This window comes from Sminthopsis crassicaudata, chromosome 3 (assembly GCF_048593235.1).
Source record: "Sminthopsis crassicaudata isolate SCR6 chromosome 3, ASM4859323v1, whole genome shotgun sequence".
Taxonomy (NCBI): domain Eukaryota; kingdom Metazoa; phylum Chordata; class Mammalia; order Dasyuromorphia; family Dasyuridae; genus Sminthopsis; species Sminthopsis crassicaudata.
This window is the reverse complement of record NC_133619.1, coordinates 313,331,607-313,351,034: the sequence shown is the minus strand read 5'-3', so window position 1 is coordinate 313,351,034 and position 19,428 is coordinate 313,331,607. Positions and strand designations below refer to the sequence as shown.

Here is a 19,428-nt window from a genome sequence, read left to right as displayed (position 1 = left end):
TCAGATGTAGGTATATGCCTAGTTTTTCCCAAACTGCTTTACAGTTTTTTCAATAATTTTTATCAAAGAATGAGTTCTTGACCCAAAAGCTTAGCTCTTTGGTTTTATCAAACACTAGATTATTATGGTCATTTGTTACTGCATATTACGTACCTAATCTATTCCACTGATCCACCACTTACTTTCTTTCTTAAAATTAATTAATTAATCTTTTTTTTTTTTTTTTTTCTGGGGCAATTGGGATAAAGTGACTTGTTGAGACCCTGGATGTCTTAGAATCAGCCGGAGTCAGGATAAGCAAAAGTCTTTATTTTTGGTCTTTTGCGGTCAGGGGATTAGATCTAGCAATCTCCACACCTCCTTCCTCTCTCTCTACTACCAAGAGAATCAATCAATCTCTTCCTACTCCATCTACTGATCTCACTTCCCCTTCTTTGTCCACACCCATCTATGGAGCCAGCACAGAATAGTTAAGTAGGGTCATCCTCCAAACATGTGGTAATAGAGAATTGTCCAATTGGTAATTAGCCTCAAGTGCCAGGTTACCTTTCATCTACTCAGTTCTAGCCCTCTACAGTGACTAGACTGGATCACTCAGCTAGGAAATTTTAAGTGTCTGAGGTTAGATTTGAACTCAGGTTCTCCTGATTTCAGAGCTGGTGCTCTATTAACTGCACCACTTAGCTGCCCCACACTGCTTTATTTCTTAGCTTGTACAAAATTGTTTTGATGATTACTGCTTTGTAATATAATGTGAAATCTGGTAACTGCAATACTGTTTTTCATTACACTTTTTTTTATTGATTTCTCTTAATATTCTTGACCTTTTGTTCTTCCAAATGAATTTTGTTATAATTTTTTCTGGATCTATAAAATAATTTTTTGGTAGTTGATTGGTATGGCACTGAATAAGTAAATTAATTTATGGAGAATTGTAATTTTTATTATTGAGTTGGCCTACACATAAACAATATTTTTCCATTTACTTAGATCTTAATTTTATTTATATGAAAAGAATTTTGTAATTGTGTTTATGTAATTTCTGGATTTGTCTTGGCAGGTAAATTCCCAAGTACTTTATGTTGTCAGAAGTTATTTTAATTGGAATTTCTATCTCTTACTGCTGATTATAATAGCCTCTTAACAAAGGAAATAAGCATTTATTATGAGCCAACTGTGTTCGATATATTATGCTAAGTGTTTAATAAATATTATCTCATTTGATTCTCATAGCAACCCTGGGGACTATTACTATTTCCATTTTGTAATTGAGGGACTATTACTATTTCCATTTTATAATTGAGGAAACTAAGGCAAACAGAAGTTAAGTAATTTGCCTAGAGTCATACAAGCTAGTATGTTACTGGGGCCAAATTTGAATTCAGTCTTCCTAATCTTACAGGCCTAATTCCTTACAAACCATGCCTTAAAATTTAACTATTCTTTTGTTAAAGCATTTTTAAACAAGTTTTATATTATACATATTATATGTATTATATTATAAATGTCCTTGGCTGTTTTTCTCCAACTGGAAAAATTGAGCTTGCTAACTGAAGTTATTTCCTTATGGTCTTTTGGTCTTGCATCAATTGATTGGGATTGAATAGGGATATTCTTCTAATGTGGTACAATTTTTATAGTGGCTCCAATAAATTATTGGTTGTCCTGACTGTACATAGACAATTGTCTTAGATCAGATTTCTAGATCCGTAACTAGTAATTTCCTGATTATTATTATATGATTAATTTCAATTTGGGAAATAGTGAGGACAATATCATTTGATAATTTTCATGTCCATTTCCTTATGACTTTATTCTTGAAAAAAACATTCATGATATATAAATGAGGGGCTTCCCTATATTTTACAAACTTTTTATTTTCTCTCATGTCCTACCCCTAAATGATTTCCAAGATGTCTTTTGCCAAACCAACTCTTCCAAATGATCCTTTTTATTGGTAAGGCACTAATGGCTGGCTCCCATGCTTGGAATTTAGTATCTTTTTATTTCTGCCTCATGGAAATCCTTTCTTTTTTCCAAGATCATCTAAAACTCCAGCTCTCCACAGAATCTTTCCTGGTCCTCCAAACTGCTAATACCTTCCCTCTCCTGCCCATAATTGCTCTGTGCTTAAGTAAATGTATTTATTTGGTACATATTTAATTTGTGTGTAGTTAGATATGTGCACATTATCTTAAGTTCTTTTAGAATATGAAGTGTTTCATTTTTCTTTTGTTTTCTTATTTCCAGTATCTTAGTTAATAAATTCTGCTGACTGATTAATATGTTTTCATTGAACTCACTGGGTGTTAAAAGATATGTTTATTTAATTTGGAAGTGCTTATAAAATTCTTCATAGATATTCTCTGCTTCTTTATACTTTACATTAACAGATACTCATATGAATTTGTGATCTTATCAATGTGAATATTCACTTAGGTGATTTAGATCACAACCTATATACATGCCTAACCCTCCTCTGTGACCTTTGTCCACATCCTGCCATTTTTTACCCCAGGGTATCCTTTGACTGAAAAGACAGTAGTGAAAGCCATAGGTCATTATTGCTTATCCTTTGCTCTAAACGTGATCACCTCATCTATTTCAGTCATATTTCTTTGGTAAAATCATTGCTCCAATTCTTCGTAGTTCCTTATTTCTTGTATATTTTACCTTGCTCTAATACCATATGCTTTTCCATCGCTGAATGAAGTATTGCATTACTTGGTATACAGCAACACTTCATTTAGGGGAGCATAAGATCATTAAAGAAACTTGCAATCTTCTAAAAGCAATTTTGGACCTCTCTCATTTGTATGCTTGTAGTGGCTCATAATTTGAATAGAATTCTTCATTTGCTTTTCCTTGTGTATAATTAGGCCAGGATCTTTTTAATAATTACATATCTTATCCAGGAGACTCAGTAGTGTTTGGGGGACTGCTGCAACCAGTATGATGTCATGTACATACAGTATTTAGAGAATCTTGTCCCAACTACAAAGAATCCTTCTTCAACTTGGATTCTGTGCCAATTATACCTTTGGTGGACATATTTATCCAGCATGCAATACTCTTATTTTATGCTTCATTGATGGTAATTATAAGTGAACTATTGAATAAAGATTTTCTCTGTTAAATTCTTCTAATAAACTGGAATAATTTTGACTCATGTATAGGAGATACCTTGTTTGAAAAGATCTAGCATATTGCTTGTTGACTTTTGTACTACCAAGTTTTTAAAAAGTTTTTTTAAGTCAAGAAATAATCATGAGGGGCGGAGCCAAGATGGCGGAGAAGAAACACACGACTCAGTGAACGTCCTCACTCCCTCACAACCAATTAGATAAATTAAGTCTCAAAATTAGCTCAGGACTGATAGATACCACAAGGACTGGAAGCACGACTTACCAGCTGAAGAGAATCTGGAGTTTCAACAGGAAAGGTCAGTTCTCAGGGGAGGAATAAGAAAGACCAGCACAGACGGTGGGGTAGGGGCACACTGCGCCCATTGCGCTGGGAAGGGCTCTGGGATCAGAGAAGCCACTGAGGTAAAGGAATCTGGCACAGGCTGTTAGCTCTTCTCTGCTAATTATTTAGCAGTTCAGAAGAGAAAGCCAAAATATTTTAAAACTCAAATTAGATTTTCCCCATGGGGGGGTGACTCAGCAGAACTCTTGGCACCAGGGGGTGTGGCCTCAGCTACCTCCTGAGAATAGTTAAGAGATTGACAAGTGGGTGGATACGGCCCAAGGCAACACACACTGCCTAGCATAGCTGGAGGGAGTGGACCTCAGCTCCAGGAAGTCCCAGAGAAGCGGAACCTTTGAACTAGGGACCGCGGTTTCTGGCAGACACTTCCAATTTGAGCGCAGGGGCTTCTCACGTCACCTGCTGCAGACATCCACTCCCCACCCGGACACATAGGCTGGGCTTCGTGCTGTCTTCACTATTCTACGCCCTCGAAGCACAGTAGTGCTAATCACCTCTGAGGCACTTCCAGGGAGGGGGTGGGGAACTCTCTCCCAGAGCTCTATCTTAGCTCCGGCGCAGGGGCCCACTGCATCCATCCAGTCTGGGAGGAAGCTGGTAAAGAAGTAAATAATTTCCTACCCCAGGGACAGACCCCAAAACATTTTTTAAGTATGAGCAAAAAAGCTAGAAAAACTATAGATTCCTTCTATACAGAGAAAGAGCGGATATCCAACCCCGAGGAAGTTGACAGCAGAGAGACAGCAGATAACAACCTAAAGGGGAACGATTCCTGCCCCCCATCACATAACTCTCTCCTAGAAGAAGCTCTTAAAAAATTGAGGGAGATCGAAGAAAAATGGGGAAAGGAAAGGGAAGTTATGATAGAGAATAACAACGTCCTGAAATTGGAGTTGGAAAAAATAAAGAATTCACAGGAGATGCAGGGAAACAAAATTAGTGAATTAGAAAAGGTTAAAAAAACACAGGAAAGTAGGATTTCTGAATTGGAAAAGATAAAAAAGTCTCAAGAAAATAGAATTTCTGAATTGGAAAAAGAAAATAATTCTCAAAAAAAAAATTAGGGAAATGGAAAAAAATTCAATAGAGCAAAATAATTCATTTAAAAGAAATAATCATGAGATTTTATACTCAGAATCAGTCTATATACACAGCTACTAAATGTCTACCAAATGCCAGGCACTGTACTAAGTACTGGAATGCACATAAAATTAATGAAATAATAACTTACTTGTAATATGCTTATGTTCTAGTAGGGGAAACAGCAAGGACATCTATACAGAATAAATGTAAAGACAATAAATATAAAATAGTTAAGCAGGAGGTACTTTGAGGGGAAGGGGATCGTACATTGAAGTCAGGAAAGACTTCAGATAGAAGGTAGTGATTGAACTTTAGTCATCTGCATGATTATAAAGATGTGGAGTATCAACTTGCAGAAGCCTGCCTGTTTCCTACTCATATTCTCATCAAAGATTTTTTACAGTTATGTATGTTATGTTATAAAAAATATTTATACAGATGGGAAAGTTAGATATATAGATTATTGTTAATGTTCTCTCTCTTTCCTTTATATAAATGCTTTGTGATTAATCCCTCAACAATCACACAATTATATTATCTCTGATCCTATATGAACATCTTTTAATTTGTAGCTTTCCCCACATTTGTCCTCTTTAGTGACATTGCTTTCTCTTCTCTAAATTCACTTAGAATTGAGTTAAAGAGTCCAAGTTTGGTGATTCCACTTACCTAGTAGGGGGAAATTTTATTTATTTATTTATTTTAAAGTAAAAAATTTTTGCAAAATGGAACACACCTATAATCCTTCCTTTTTTTACTGTATTCTTTTCCCCCCCCCCTTTTATCCCCTCTACCACCCCCAAGCAGACTATAGTTAAGAAAGGATATGTTTACATATATATATAGATATAGATATATATGTAGATATACACACACCTCACATACATACATGCATACATACACACATAGATACATATATATCTTTCCTATCCCTGCCCACCCTTTGTTTTAATTCTGCTCTTAACTTACCTTGCTATTACTTAACCCCTGTCCCCCCTTCCCCCATCTTGGATTCCCTCCCTTGTCTTCTTCATTTACCCTTTGTTTTCCTATCTGCCCATCCCCCCCCCTTTTTTTTTTTAGACTTTGGAGGATTCTATACCCTTCGTCATGATGATCAAGATCATGATCATGGTGTGATTTGAGTAGGGTTTCAGAACTACCGACTCTCCTTCCCCTTCTAATGCCTCTGTGTCTTCCTCTGCATCTCATTTGTATGACATAATTATTATTTTTACCTTAATTCTGCTTCAGTTTTTCTTTTGAGCTGTTCTATTGTTGATTCACTCTTAATATATAGTATACATTTCCATGTAAAAAACAAAATAATTTTTCCATATTGTGTTCCTTGAAATTGGCTCTTATGTTAAATTTTCTATTAAGTTCATTTGGTTGATAGAAAGTCCTGAAAATCTGCAGTTTATTGAATGTTCATTTTTTTCTTGTTCAGTACTTTAGATACTTTTGCTGGATATGATATTTTTGACTGCAGCCCTAGTTCTTTTGCTTGTCAGTATATATAATTCCAGGACCTGCGGTCTTTTATTGTGGTTGCTGATGAGTCCTTTACAATTCTAATTGTAGTTCAAGTGTATTTGAATTGGTTTTTTCTTGTTTCTTAAAAAATGTTCTTTTTGATCTGGAGGTTTTGAGATTTGGCAATAACGTCCTTATGTTTTCTACAAAGGATCTCATTGAGGTGATGATCAATGGATTTTTTTCTGTTTTTACTTTCCCTTCTTGTTCTATCACTACAGGACAACTTTCTTTGGCTATTTCTTGCATTTTTGTATCAGGGTCCTTTTTTGGTCACAATTTTCATCTTAAATTCCCTCAAGATGGCTTTGAATGAAGAGTGTCTTTCCAAGCTTTCTTAACCTACTTCTTTCTCTCTCTCTCCTTTTTTTAGTATTGCTCATAATTTTACCATTTTCTGCAAAGCAAATCATATTACAATAAATGCTTATAAACAATCTTTGTAGAGCAAAAATATTTCCTATCTTTAGTTGATGACCAATTTATTCCATGTAAATAATTATACCATAGTAAAGTATTTAGAATTCTTTATAATAGTATTTGGCTTGATAAATCAGTGTTGTACTATAGTAGGTATAATGAATGTTGTAATTGCTCTTTTGATTTATCTATTGCTGTTTGAAAACCAATATTTCAACTTTGTTTTTGTTTACTTTAGTGTTGAATTAAATGATTCGCTAATGAATGAGATTTGAAATTGGCTTTTATTTCCTAATTCAGATAGCGTAATTTTAAAAATCTTTTTTAATGTTTTCATAAGAAAGGTGTTATACAAAGTATATAAGTTATTATGTATTTCCCTATTTTCTTCTGGTAAAATCAAGACTTTATTTTATTTAGATTCACTTTTGGTTTTAATGGTATATTAAACTTATAACACTGAAAAATATTGAAGCTGTGCTGAACTTGAAAACTTGTCCTTTTTAATAAGAACTTGTTGATTGACATTTTTCCTATTCAGATAATTTATGTAATCTTGTATCAGGCATACAAATTCATCTAGCCTGGATTAACCTGTTTGTTATTAACAATCTCCTTTTTCACCCATATAATAAGCAAAGCAACTCCTAAAAAGATTATATAAAATATTAGGTCTGTGAAATAAAATTGTAGCAAAGGTTCTTAATCTGAGTCCATAAACTTTTTTGGGGAAAAAAATTGAGAAATATATTTAAATATAATTAATTTTCCTTATAGTCTTATGTGTATATTAATTTATGCATTTAACGTCAATTAAAAAGGGATATAAGAGACAACAGAGGTAAAGAACCTCTTAGATGAAAGCATAAGGGTTTTTATTTTGTGTTTTTGTTTGATTTGTTTTTGGAATCTAGGAATAATAATTATTGACACCTCTAAAAACAATCATATCTACTATACTTCAAGTCAGACATTTTTAATTTTAAAATAAAAAATGATTTTCTCTTATCATTATGCTAATTTAACTTTATAAAATGTCTAGCCCTCATGTTGAATTTAGACATTTCAAATCTTACATTCATGTTGAATGCTTTGGTAGGAAAAGACTTTTTTAAGTGTAAGATTTATGTAAACTTAATTTTTTTTTTCCTTCAATGTGTAGTTTTAGAGCCTAAGTTCAGTCTCTGCTTTGCCTAAAATATGAAAACCAACTACTGTCTTTGCTTTTTTGCTATTCTCTCTCGGTCTAAAGGTATTTTTAGAAAATAAAGTCAGAGAGACCAGCAAAGCAGACTTACAGAAAAAGGAACTTGAGTGAGTCAGAATTGTATATCATTTTCTGCATATCAATTGGAATTGAGGAGCCTCAATTTTTGTAGTCCTTAGTTGGTGCTTATTTTGAGAAATGTCAGCAGAATTATTCTCTCAGCCTCAATCATTCCTCCCTCCAAAAAAAAAAAAAAAACACAAAAAAACAAAAATAGACTTGGACACCTATTAGTGATGGAAAAGAAAAATTTGAGTACCATTTTTAGATCATATTCCATCTTTTCTTACACCTAGGGCTTTTACCTTAGGGGATTCTTATTTAGCTTTTTTAATGAAAGAATTCCAAATTGCCAAATCTAGGAAACAAAGTTGTTAAATGGAAGACTAAATGTCTACAGAATGAATGAAATATAAATAAGTGCAGTTTATTTTTAAATAAATGTAGCTGTTTCCAAATAGAAACTGATTATCTTATGTTGCACCTTTGCTAGGTATCATAACATTCAGGTATTTTTGCAATTAATTATCTGGTGATCTTCTCTTTAATTTGCTTATGAATATACTGTTAAGAAAATTATAAAATAACAAGACAAATAGTTTTAGATCAACTATTTAATTATCCTCTCCCTTGTAAATTTTGTAAGCAGTATAGTTTACATTGAGATTTATGTGTGAAAATTTTTGAAAAGTTCATTCTGATAATTGTGACAAAAACTATAGAGAAATTTTTTAAAGTATTTAATTTAAGATGTCCAGTTGCATTTTAGAAAAAAAAATCAGATTTAACATAAATCAATAAACATGTGTGACAATCTTGTTTTAGCATAATTCTATGAAATAGATTTACCAAAAAAAAAAAAAAAACACACAAAAATATGCCTGTTTTGAATCAGTGGGGGTGAATCACACTAACACATGGAAATATAATAGTTTGAATTCTTGTGTTTTGGTTCAAGGCGAGGACCCTTGCTTCTATGTTGAGAGAAGTTGAGCGAAAAAATGAAGAGCTTGGATTATTACTGAAATCGCAGCAGCTTGAATCAGAACGGGTCCAGAGTGATATTGAACATCTTTTCCAACATAATAGGAAGTTGCAAACTGTGGCTGAAGAACATGAAGTGCTGAAAAAATCCTATGTGGAACTTGTTCAGAGGTTTAACAAAATATTTATGTCTAGCATCAGTATCTTATATATTAAAAGTAGGCAGCCCCTAATTTACAAATGGACTATGTTTTTAACATTCATTTATAAGTCAGTTAATTGAAACTCAGAATTCATTTCCCCAAAGAAACATTATTATTAATGGTAGCTTACAAAGACCTTTTTAGTTTGTATTCTATCTGGTATTCTGTAGTACTTTTGAAGATGTTCAAGGAATTATTGGCTGATGATTTGGGATGTTTAAAAGGGAATTGTCCATCAGACGGAGTAGTAGCATGTATAACCACTATGTATAGCCAATGTTACTATGGGAAAATTAATTTTGAAATCCAAACTGAATTGCCAGGAACAACTCCCAGGTCCTGAAGTGGAATTAGGAATTGCTCCTAAGCAATTTGAGCAAGTAATGTTGCCAAATGAGCCTGGGATGAAAACTTTACTGAAACTTAGAGGAATTCCTGAAAATCTCCTCTGGACTAGCCTTGGGGTAAAGTCAGAAGAACAAGATAGGAACTGGTCTTATAATACAGCAACCAGAGAAGGTGGGGAGCCCCAAAATATCAATCAATCAGACTATTTGATTTGATTAGCTATTCTCAACTAGGATAATTTTTTGTGTTAAACATATATGTAAGTTGGATCTACATCGCATTTGTTTTCTAAAAAATTGAACTCACTTCTCTATGTTATAGACATGGTATCCATTTATAGCATTCCATAATTTCTATGGCATAAAAGATAAGTGATTACAGCAGTAATATAAGAGACTAAGACCCTCAACTCTTCATCTTTGAGATGCTTTGTGGTCTGCATCAGCCTGTTAAACCCAGAAGACTTGGGGTGGGCAGCATTTTATAAAAGCATAGCATTTCTTTCCCATTATACATAAACATTATCTTGACACACAAAGCAACCCACTCTAAATACAAGGAAGCTCTTTTATAACCTACATTTATAAGCTACATTTAATTCAACTTTCACATAGATTATCTTATTTATGTGATATTATCAGTTAGATGATGAGCTGTTTGCCTAAAGCATTGACAAAGCTAAGGCCAAAATACAAAACTAATTTTCAGTTCTTCCTCTTGTCACTTTTCTCCATTGCTATTATTTTTTGTCACAATAATAAATGTAATCTATTATTACATATTTTATAATGTATAACTATATAAATAACACTATTTATATAGTATCTACTGTGTGTCAGACATATGCTAAGCACTTTATAGATATTTTCCCATTTAATCTTCAGAAAACCCTGGGGCTTAAGTGCTATTATTATCCTCATTTTAATGATGAGGAAAGTGAAACAATCAAGTTAAGTGACTTTCCAAGGTGTTGCAGCTAGTAAGTACCTGAGGCTGAATTTAAACTTGGGTCTTTAGCACTCTGCTCTGCCATCAGTTGCCTCTTATTTTATGGCCATTACTTTTCACAGTGAAAACTTTGGATTATAGCTTTAGAACTTTAAGGATCTTTAGAGTCCTTATTTTACAGATGAGGACACTTACATGGACAGGTTAAGTGACTTGCCCTAATAATTTTTTATCTGATTTCGAGTTGAATCTGGGTCCTGCTTTAAAGCCAGTACTTGTTGTACTGAGATGTTCTGCCTCCAAGTTGAGTAATTCTAAATTACTTTGGAAATTGGAGTAGAAGTACATAGAAAGAATCCCATGAATTATCTTTTCATTCTATATACATTGATTTAGAACTTAATACTATTTAGTTGTCTTTGTCCAGGGAGAGAGATTAGGTCTCAAACTAGTAGATATGTTGTTTTTGTGAGAAATAGGTCTTTTTTTTAAACAGAGAGTCACAAAAGAGAAAAGAGGTAGCACCTCTTCTGGGATGCTGCTAAATACTTTGCCTTTTGTTTCTGAACCATATTCAGCTACCAGTTCCTTTGGTCAGAAATCTCTGGTCTTCTTTTGGTGACTATAAGTTCTTCCCGTCAGTTCTCATTAGTTGGTTAGGGTATTAACTAAGCAGCCTCTCCCATCTTTAGCTATTCCAACTGTATTAAAATCTCAAGTTTCTGTAAAAACAGATTTTAATCTTTTATATTCTAAATTTTGTCCACAGCTCCCTGACCCCTCTAACACTCATGTTGGATTTTTGATGATTAGCCAAGATTAAATAGAGAATGTTTATATTATCTTTTTTTCATAATTATAATATATATATAAAATATATATTTCATAATCATAATAAACTAAAAAAAAATAAAACTTTGTTTTGGTTATCTGAGAGGATTCTAACCCATGATTTCATTGAGAAGATTAACTTGCTTAAAGTTGTATTTCTCAGTATATAGCAGGGGAATTTGAACTCTATTTTTCTTGACTTCTAGATGGCCTCTTTATGGCAACATGTTTTTTTCTTTAAAAATTTAATTTGCTAACAATCTATATATTTGTGTTGGCATTTTTAATCAGAAAGAATTGATATTTATTTTGAAATTTGAAATGTTTTTTTTTATTTTAAATATCTATAAAAATTATAACAAGGCAGAATTATATACTCTGTGAATAATGGAGAAATTTGCAGCAGAATAAGAAACAAAAAAAGTATGATGCAAATGTGATTATTTCTGGAAAGATTGTTTTTCTCCTTCCCTATAATCCAAAAGATGAGCATTAAGTATAAGTATGTCTTCCATTTTTAGTTTAAGATTCAAAAATTTGTCTGTTGGAGCTGTCATTGTTTCCTCCTAAATGCTGATGGTGAAAAAAAAATTTAGTTAAAGTGAAAAAGTCTACAGGAGAAAAATTAATATCTTGCATTAATTCATGGAAGGCAAAGCTTTTGGTCCCTTAATTAGTTTTCTGTTTGCTGCCTGGCAAATTTAAAAATCATGTAGAAAAATTGGAATAGGGGTCAAATAACTTTTTAATCTTTAACTTTATAGTAACTAAAAGCAGTAGTAATAATCACCATTTGCAGTATTTTATAATGATTTTAATTTTTTTAAAGCTTCATCTTGTAGGAAAAACAAAATCAACTTGTAGATATGTGACATGGACATTTTTTCCCCTCCTTGAAAAATTTCATGTGTCCTCGAAGTAAAGGAGTTTCTATAATGAAAAGGCAATAACTGCTAGATTTCATTACATATTCCATGCAGTTTTATAAAAAGATCCTAAGTTTATCCATTTTGGTGTCACTAAAATTGAAGTTACTGTGAATATGGCACATGTTCAATCAAAGCTTTCCCACTTGTGTCTTTGTACTGTACTTTGCCTAGAAAACTATAAGTTGAAGGAATGCGATGCTTTATGTTCTGTTTTATTTCAGCCCATCTTTTCTCTTTTCAGGAGTGAAACTTTCGAAAGGAAGAGTAAAGATTTACAGGTCACATGTGATTCTTTAAACAAACAAATTGAAACAGTGAAAAAATTGAATGAATCACTCAAGCAACAAAATGACAAGTAAATTTTGTTTTTTTTTTAAATCATTGATCTACTTTCTTCTAAAAGGTTATTTGCTTTTAAAGAAACAATGTGATTTTTGCTTATTTTAATTATTTATTTTTAATCACCAAAATTGCTAGATAAATTGCTAACTACTTGTTGACTCTTACTTTATACAGTTGTGATTTCAGGTAAATGTTTTTTTCTATAGGACTTTACCTTAAATAGATCATTGAAAAGAAGTGCCATAAATAGGAAACCATTGACTATTTGAGAACTTTTTGCAATACTTTTTTTTTTTTTTTTAAATTTCAGAACAATTACTCAATTAATGGAGACAGAAGAGCAAAGAAAAGAAATACAGAATCAGCTAGTGGAGAGAGAATGTATAATAGCAAGTAGGTAAAATTTTATTGTATAAACACTGTAGTATTAAAATTCAGAAAGAATTCATAAGTCAATATAATATTTTCCTAATTTGCAGGCAAGTCAAAAAATTTAGCCTATGTTGAGTTTATTTTTTCCCCAAAATAAAGTCATAAATAATTTTATTCTACTTTTTTCTATTAGTTTGTCATTGATTTTATGTTAACCTTAAATTAAATTCCACATGGTTTCTTCAGCATGTTTTTGTGCCAGTATGACAGCATGTATACAGTTGATTGAGGTCTGCAAGTACAAATGTTAGATTTTTGATTGTAGAGAAAAATATAGTACCCTGCATAGATATTTACTCATATTTACATACACATACACACATAAAAAAATGTCTTGAACAAGCTTGAAATAAGAGGGATATATATATATATATATATATATATATATATATATATATATATATATATATATATATATACACACACACACACACATATGCTCATATATATATATTCAGGTACAGTTATTTCTATAAGCATTGTTAGTTGGAAGGAGATTCAAACTGCTAATTGAAGTTCTTTATACAAAATTTTCATATGCTTTATAGTTGTTGATGACATAATATACAAGTGAATTGGATTTAAAGGAGGGAGGGCTGTGCAGTCACTTGCCTCACCTTCCTCTCCAGAGCCATTTGGGTCCAGTGGAAAGATATACATCAGGACAACTGGAGATGGCACTGGATGCAGTAGGAGACCTTGGTCTTTTTAAGCTAAGTTCTTTAACAAGTTTCAATTTAACTGAGGCAATGCCAATCAGTGTTAGGCGGGGCAAGAAATGAGTCAGAGAATGGCCTCTTTTTTTTCATGCTTTATATTACTCAGAGGCAAAGACAAAATTCCAGACTCAAGATTAAGCCAGGAGTAAGAGGATAGGTAGCAATCTTTGATTTATCGAACAGAACAATAGTGACTTAAAGTATATGTCTCCCTAAGTCACTAAATCCTGATCTAGGGAAGGGAAAAAAGAACTGATCTTAAGGATTAATGAAAGAGATTTTACCTGTATCTGCTCAGAACCCTAATTATCTCTTTTTGGATGTGAAGATTTCTCTCAGCTAATGTTTAATTTGAAGCTTGAAATGTACACATTGACTTTTCTTTTAAAAAATAGGCAGGACTTTAAAAAGGATATTTTAAAAGATTCTAGACTTGAATAGTCTTCTTGATGTGTGATAAAGTACAGTCAGATGAGGCAAAAGGGTCACAATAGGACAACAAAAAAATGTGATTGCTTCCTTAAAAAATTTGAAGTTTTGAGGTGAACTTTGTATGCTTTCACAAGGATTATATGGGGGAAATTCTTACATTGTGATCCTTACCATAAAGTAACAGCAGGTGGCAGTAATAGGTAACTTTTAGTTACAACTACATAATAGTTTGTGTAAATCTGTGACTTTGAAAGAACAATTAATAACTATTAAACAACATAGGATCTAAGAACTGGAAAGGGACTTTAGAAAAATCATCTATTCACATTTTCCAACTTGAGACCTACGAGGTTAAGTGACCTGTCCAAGCTGGTACAGATAATAAGTAGCAGTATAGATTTAAACTTGAGTTGTCTGAGTATAGATCTACTGCTTGCACATTGGTCACCCAAAACTCCTTTCTGAAACTTTTTCTTCTCTCTCCCTAAAGTCCCCTTCTCCCCAGCATTCTACATCAGAACTTTCTAGAAATCGCCTTTATATCACACAAAGTACTTTATGTCAAGGAAGGTAAAGGGAAGAGATGTGACATTAACAATGAAATTTAGAAATGGAAGACTGGAAGGATTGGATGGGGTGTAAATGGCTCAAGGAGAAAGTCCAGAACTAAGTTTGGTCCCAGCAGTCAAATGTCAAAAGATTAAAATGTAGGATATTTTAAAATTGCAAGTGGCATGTCCATCAGTTAATCATGGAAGTTGAATTTCAAGCCTGTATTATTTAATAGATTAAGCAAAACTTTTAAAAATTGGATTCTTAATAGTTGAAGGGTCCATATTTATGCTGGGAATGATGGATATACTAGTTGTTTCTGCTTTCACACTCCAAAAACCAATTCTAAGCCTTTTCCATAGGATCACATTTGATTATTCCGATTTTGTAGTACTAACCTTTTTAAGCCAGGCTTATACATCTAGCTGTCTTTTCTTAAACATTTATAACTGGTAGATATATACTTCCATATTTGATAAGTCCATAATCTCTTTTACTATCCATTATGATGGTATCATTGTTGAGATGTCTGGAAATAAAATATTCCATGTTTTCTCCAAATTTTTCTAAAGACTTACAACAAAAAACAAAAGCACAAGAGGACAAACTGAGAACTGTGCAAAAAGAAAGAGAAGACAGGGAAGATACTATTGAAATTCTGAGAAAAGAATTAAATAGAACAGAGCAAACAAGAAAAGAATTAAGCATTAAGGTAAGACTTTATTAGAGATCATTTGTAGTCACTAGAGAAAAACAAGTGTAAAGTAAGAGAACTTAGTTGAGTTATTAATCAGATTTCTTTAGTAATTTGATTCTAGAAAGTGATAAAATCTTGAAATAGTTGTAATTTACAAAGATTTCAAATAAAATCTTTATAATATTAAATTAACACCTTAATTTTTCAATAAAGCACAATATTTGAATTATATATTTTTGTTGTAATATTTGCTTGAAAAAGTTGGCTCTCTGAATCACAACATAAGAGAAAATAATATGAAGGAAGAAAATGTAAGAATTGGGAAAGCTCAGATGTTATTTTGTCTTCATCTATCACTTTCATTCTTAAATGAGTAAGGAACATATTGCTGTATTTTCCTTGAGAGATAGCATATAATGAAGAGGTTAAAAATTAAATTCAGATACAAGTGAAACTGTGTTTTGGTTCTCTTATTCTAATTGTGTGTACATTAAAAAAAAAAACAAAACAAAACAACTAAGTTGTTGAATGATTTAAAACCTATCACTTATTTTAAAAAGAAGAGGTGATACCTGCAGCTTGAAGCTCTCTAACATCATTTCCCCACAAAAGAGTACTGCTTTCTGGCCAGCCCACTGCCCTGGGCCTAACTAGGTCAGAGCTCTATTTCAGCTTATTTAAATATTGGAAAGTGTGAAGATACATGATTTGATCTGAAGATAAGATTTAAAGTATGTTTGTGGTCATAAATTTTTGGTTAATGCTTCAGTTCTACTGTATTAATAGTAATTTATGTAATGTTTATTCATATATACTTTTTGTTTAGCATTGCTAATGTATGAAAAGTTTAAATTTTCATGCCAATATAATTTAAAAGGTTGGTTGTACATTACAATTGAAATTATATGCTCAAATATATTTCAATTGGCACTTCAAGATTAGCAAAACACTTTATAAATATTATCTCATTTGATTTTTATAACAATGTTGGAAAGTAGATATAATTATTGTTTGCGTTTCACAGAAGAAACAACTGAAGCAGGTTAATTTAAGTGACTTAAGTGCCTAGGGTCATATAACTAGTAAGTTTCTGAAACTGGATTTGAACTCATGCTCTATTCATATTACTATGTAGTTGCCTTTTTTTTTTTTTTTTTTTGGCTAAGGCAATTGGCATTAAGTGATTTGCCCAAAGTCACACAGCTAAAAGTGATGTGTCTGAAGTCAGATTTGAACTCAGGTGCTCCCGACCTCAGGGTTGGTGCTCTATCGACTAGCTGCCCTAGTTGTCCTTCTCTTATGGAACCTGTCATTCTTCTGTGTTTAAGTAAGCAAGAGTTTATTAACGTATCCATTTGGGCAAAAGTTTGCTAAGCTGTTTTTCTGTTAATCTCATAGGCTTCCTCCCTGGAGGTTCAAAAGGCACAACTGGAAAGTCGTTTGGAAGAGAGAGAGACTCTGGTAAAACAGCAACAAGAGGAGCTGAACAAACATTCTCACATGATAGCAATGATCCACAGCTTGAGTGGTGGAAAATTGAGTCCAGAGACAGTGAACCTCAGCCTTTAGAGCTCAGACCAATGGCTTATGGTCGTATGTGTGCATGTGCGTGCGTGCGTATGTGTGTGTGTGTGCGTGCGTGTGTGTGTGTGTGTAATTTATCTTGTCGTCTTCCCCAACCCATCCCAAAAGAGTCAGTAATGACTTTAAAATGACAAGGAATATTATTAACTCTTTTCAGTCTAGTAAAGAACCTGATATAATCCATGTGTATAATGTTTGGCCTTTTGAATGGAGCAAATGAAAACACTTCTCAGATGATTTTTATCCTGACCAAATTGAGAGGTATCATGGCATAGTGCATAGAGGACTGGACTTGGAGTTGGAAAGACCTGAGTTCAAGTCTTACTTTTGACGTACATGAGCTATGTGACCTCAGGCAAGTTACCTAACCTCTCAATGCACTCCTATTCATAAAATATGAATTATAAGCAAATTGCTAATCTATAACAGCTTTCCGCTAATGAAATCATGGGTCTGGAACAAAAAAAAAGTTGACTGGATACAGTAAATGCTATTTTGATTCAGAGTACTTTTCTTTCTATAGTTTTAAATTCATTGCTCTAATCCAATTTAAACATATATCTTTAATTCCAGTCAAGGTATATAAAGTCAAAATATCTTAGAATTTTAGCTAAATTAGATGCATTTGAACAATTCATAAATTATACATTAGATTAATATTACTTTAAGATATAATGAACATATATGTATATACACATACATATATGTATGTTAACATATATGTATAATTTTTAAACATATAGCATCATTGATATTTACAATAATGTAATTTGAAAAATATTCTATATATGTATGCTGTGTTGTTCTTGGTGAATATACATAGAATTTGCATTTTAAATATATATGTGTATATATATGTATGTGTGTGTGTATATCTATATATTTTTTATTTATTACATGCAAAAAATAGGATCATTCTTGACCAGAATTTTGCCAAGACCTAGGAGAAAAGAAGTCCAAAACATTAGGAAGAATCAATCATTGGGTTTTAGCAGAATTTAAAGGATTGACTAGCCCAATATCCTCTACTGCTCTGGGTTTAACTCTTACACTAGCAGACTTTTAACTCTAATATTTCTAATCAGTTTCCCTGAGTTTTTCCCATTTCAGTCAGTTATATCTGAACCTTATAAGATGACAGTCGCCTATTTCTGTAGATTTTCACGAACAGGTACCACATCCTTTTTAGGTTGACTGTATAGGTTTTTCATGTGCTATAATTTAACTGCATTCCTTCTGGTTGCCTTTTTATTAGGTGAATGTAAACTTTTAATACGTTTAATATTAGTCATTCCTTAATCGTCCCCTTCTTGCGTCTTTCTGATTTTTTTATTCCTTGTTAGGTTTCTCACTTCTTTTTTTCAGAGACCAAGAAAAACACCTCAAATTTATGTTAGTTTTATGTTATGACCTGATGTAACATCAACCAAATAAGACGTTGGTTTTAGCCAAAAACAGTTTTGTTTTGCATTTCTTAACACACAGGCTTCAGTTTTCGAAATATTTTCTTTGCAGTAATATTTTTTATATTTTTAAACAATTAGCTAAACTTTTTTTTTTTAACTCTAAACTTTCCTCTTTTATTCCTATACTAATAGCTACAGATTCTTCCATGTGGTTACGTGATGAAAACATTTGCAAAAAATATTACTAGGTTGGCAATACCCAAATAGTTTGAAAAATCTTTCCTGATCAGAAAAAAAAAAAAAAAAAACACCTTAGTAATGACTTTCTTGTCAATATTTGAACTATTAACAGCAAAATTTCTTTACCTTCTAATAATTTTTTTCACTGTTAAAGCAACCATATTTTAGTCTTTAAAAGATAAGATTTTTTTTTTTCCAATGTGACATTTCTTTTTGGCACTTTTGACCCTCATTCTTTTGGTTTGTGTATATTAGAATTTAAGAAACACTCAGTAAAGACATCATAGCAGCAAAAAATAATGATTCAATTTATGCTTTATGGTTTTATTTGCATAAATATTGTGAAGATTCATATTTTTAGAAGAGGTTTTGTCTTAGTTAGAAACCCTAGTAAATGAAAAATATCTTTTAATTTTCTCTGGTCTTGCTTTAGATACCAGAGACTAATCCTTGACTTTACTCACCTGCCAATAATCAGGGTTAATGCGGTTAAGTATTATGCTTGAGAATAAATATGTAACTATAATCATAATTACTTATTTTATTAATTATTCATTCCTGTTGTACATAGAGGGTGGTATTTAAGTTCTGTGAATTTTTTTTAAAAGAACAGACAAATCACATAAAACCTTATTAGCATTTTTCTTAAATCCTTTCTTACTCTAGAGATATGAAAATTTAATTAATCCTTAATTTGAGGTAGTTGTTTTTAGAGTGGTATATTTATTCCTTTTAGTTCTTTTTTGATGTCTTGGAACTCCACTTCCTGATCTGAAATGGGAACCCAGCAGACACTGATTAAACCATGTCTGACCACAGTTTATTTCAGGGAATCCTCCTCATTTCCTTGTGGTAACCCTGAAGTTCCATGAAATAATGTGAAAAGCAATGGATTAGTTGGCAAATAGGAATGCATACAAGGAAAAGTTTCTTAGCCTACCTGTTGACTAGATTGTGACACTATGGCTGAATTGTTGCAAAAATCA

The 19,428-nt window shown here is 32.3% G+C and overlaps 1 protein-coding gene across 2 annotated transcripts in view; it reads left to right on the top strand.

Annotated features, from left to right (window-relative positions):
- The window catches only part of CIP2A (cellular inhibitor of PP2A), a 53,759-nt gene extending 36,780 nt beyond the window's left edge, over window positions 1–16,979 (top strand). For both annotated transcript variants that reach the window (XM_074301125.1, XM_074301126.1), the window contains 5 exons: window positions 8,754–8,950; window positions 12,280–12,393; window positions 12,691–12,773; window positions 15,088–15,227; window positions 16,611–16,979. In XM_074301125.1, the coding sequence (XP_074157226.1) occupies window positions 8,754–8,950; window positions 12,280–12,393; window positions 12,691–12,773; window positions 15,088–15,227; window positions 16,611–16,781 (705 nt within the window). In that variant the 3' untranslated portion in view covers window positions 16,782–16,979. The remainder of the gene's footprint in view (window positions 1–8,753; window positions 8,951–12,279; window positions 12,394–12,690; window positions 12,774–15,087; window positions 15,228–16,610) is intronic.
- Window positions 16,980–19,428: the final 2,449 nt, after the last annotated feature.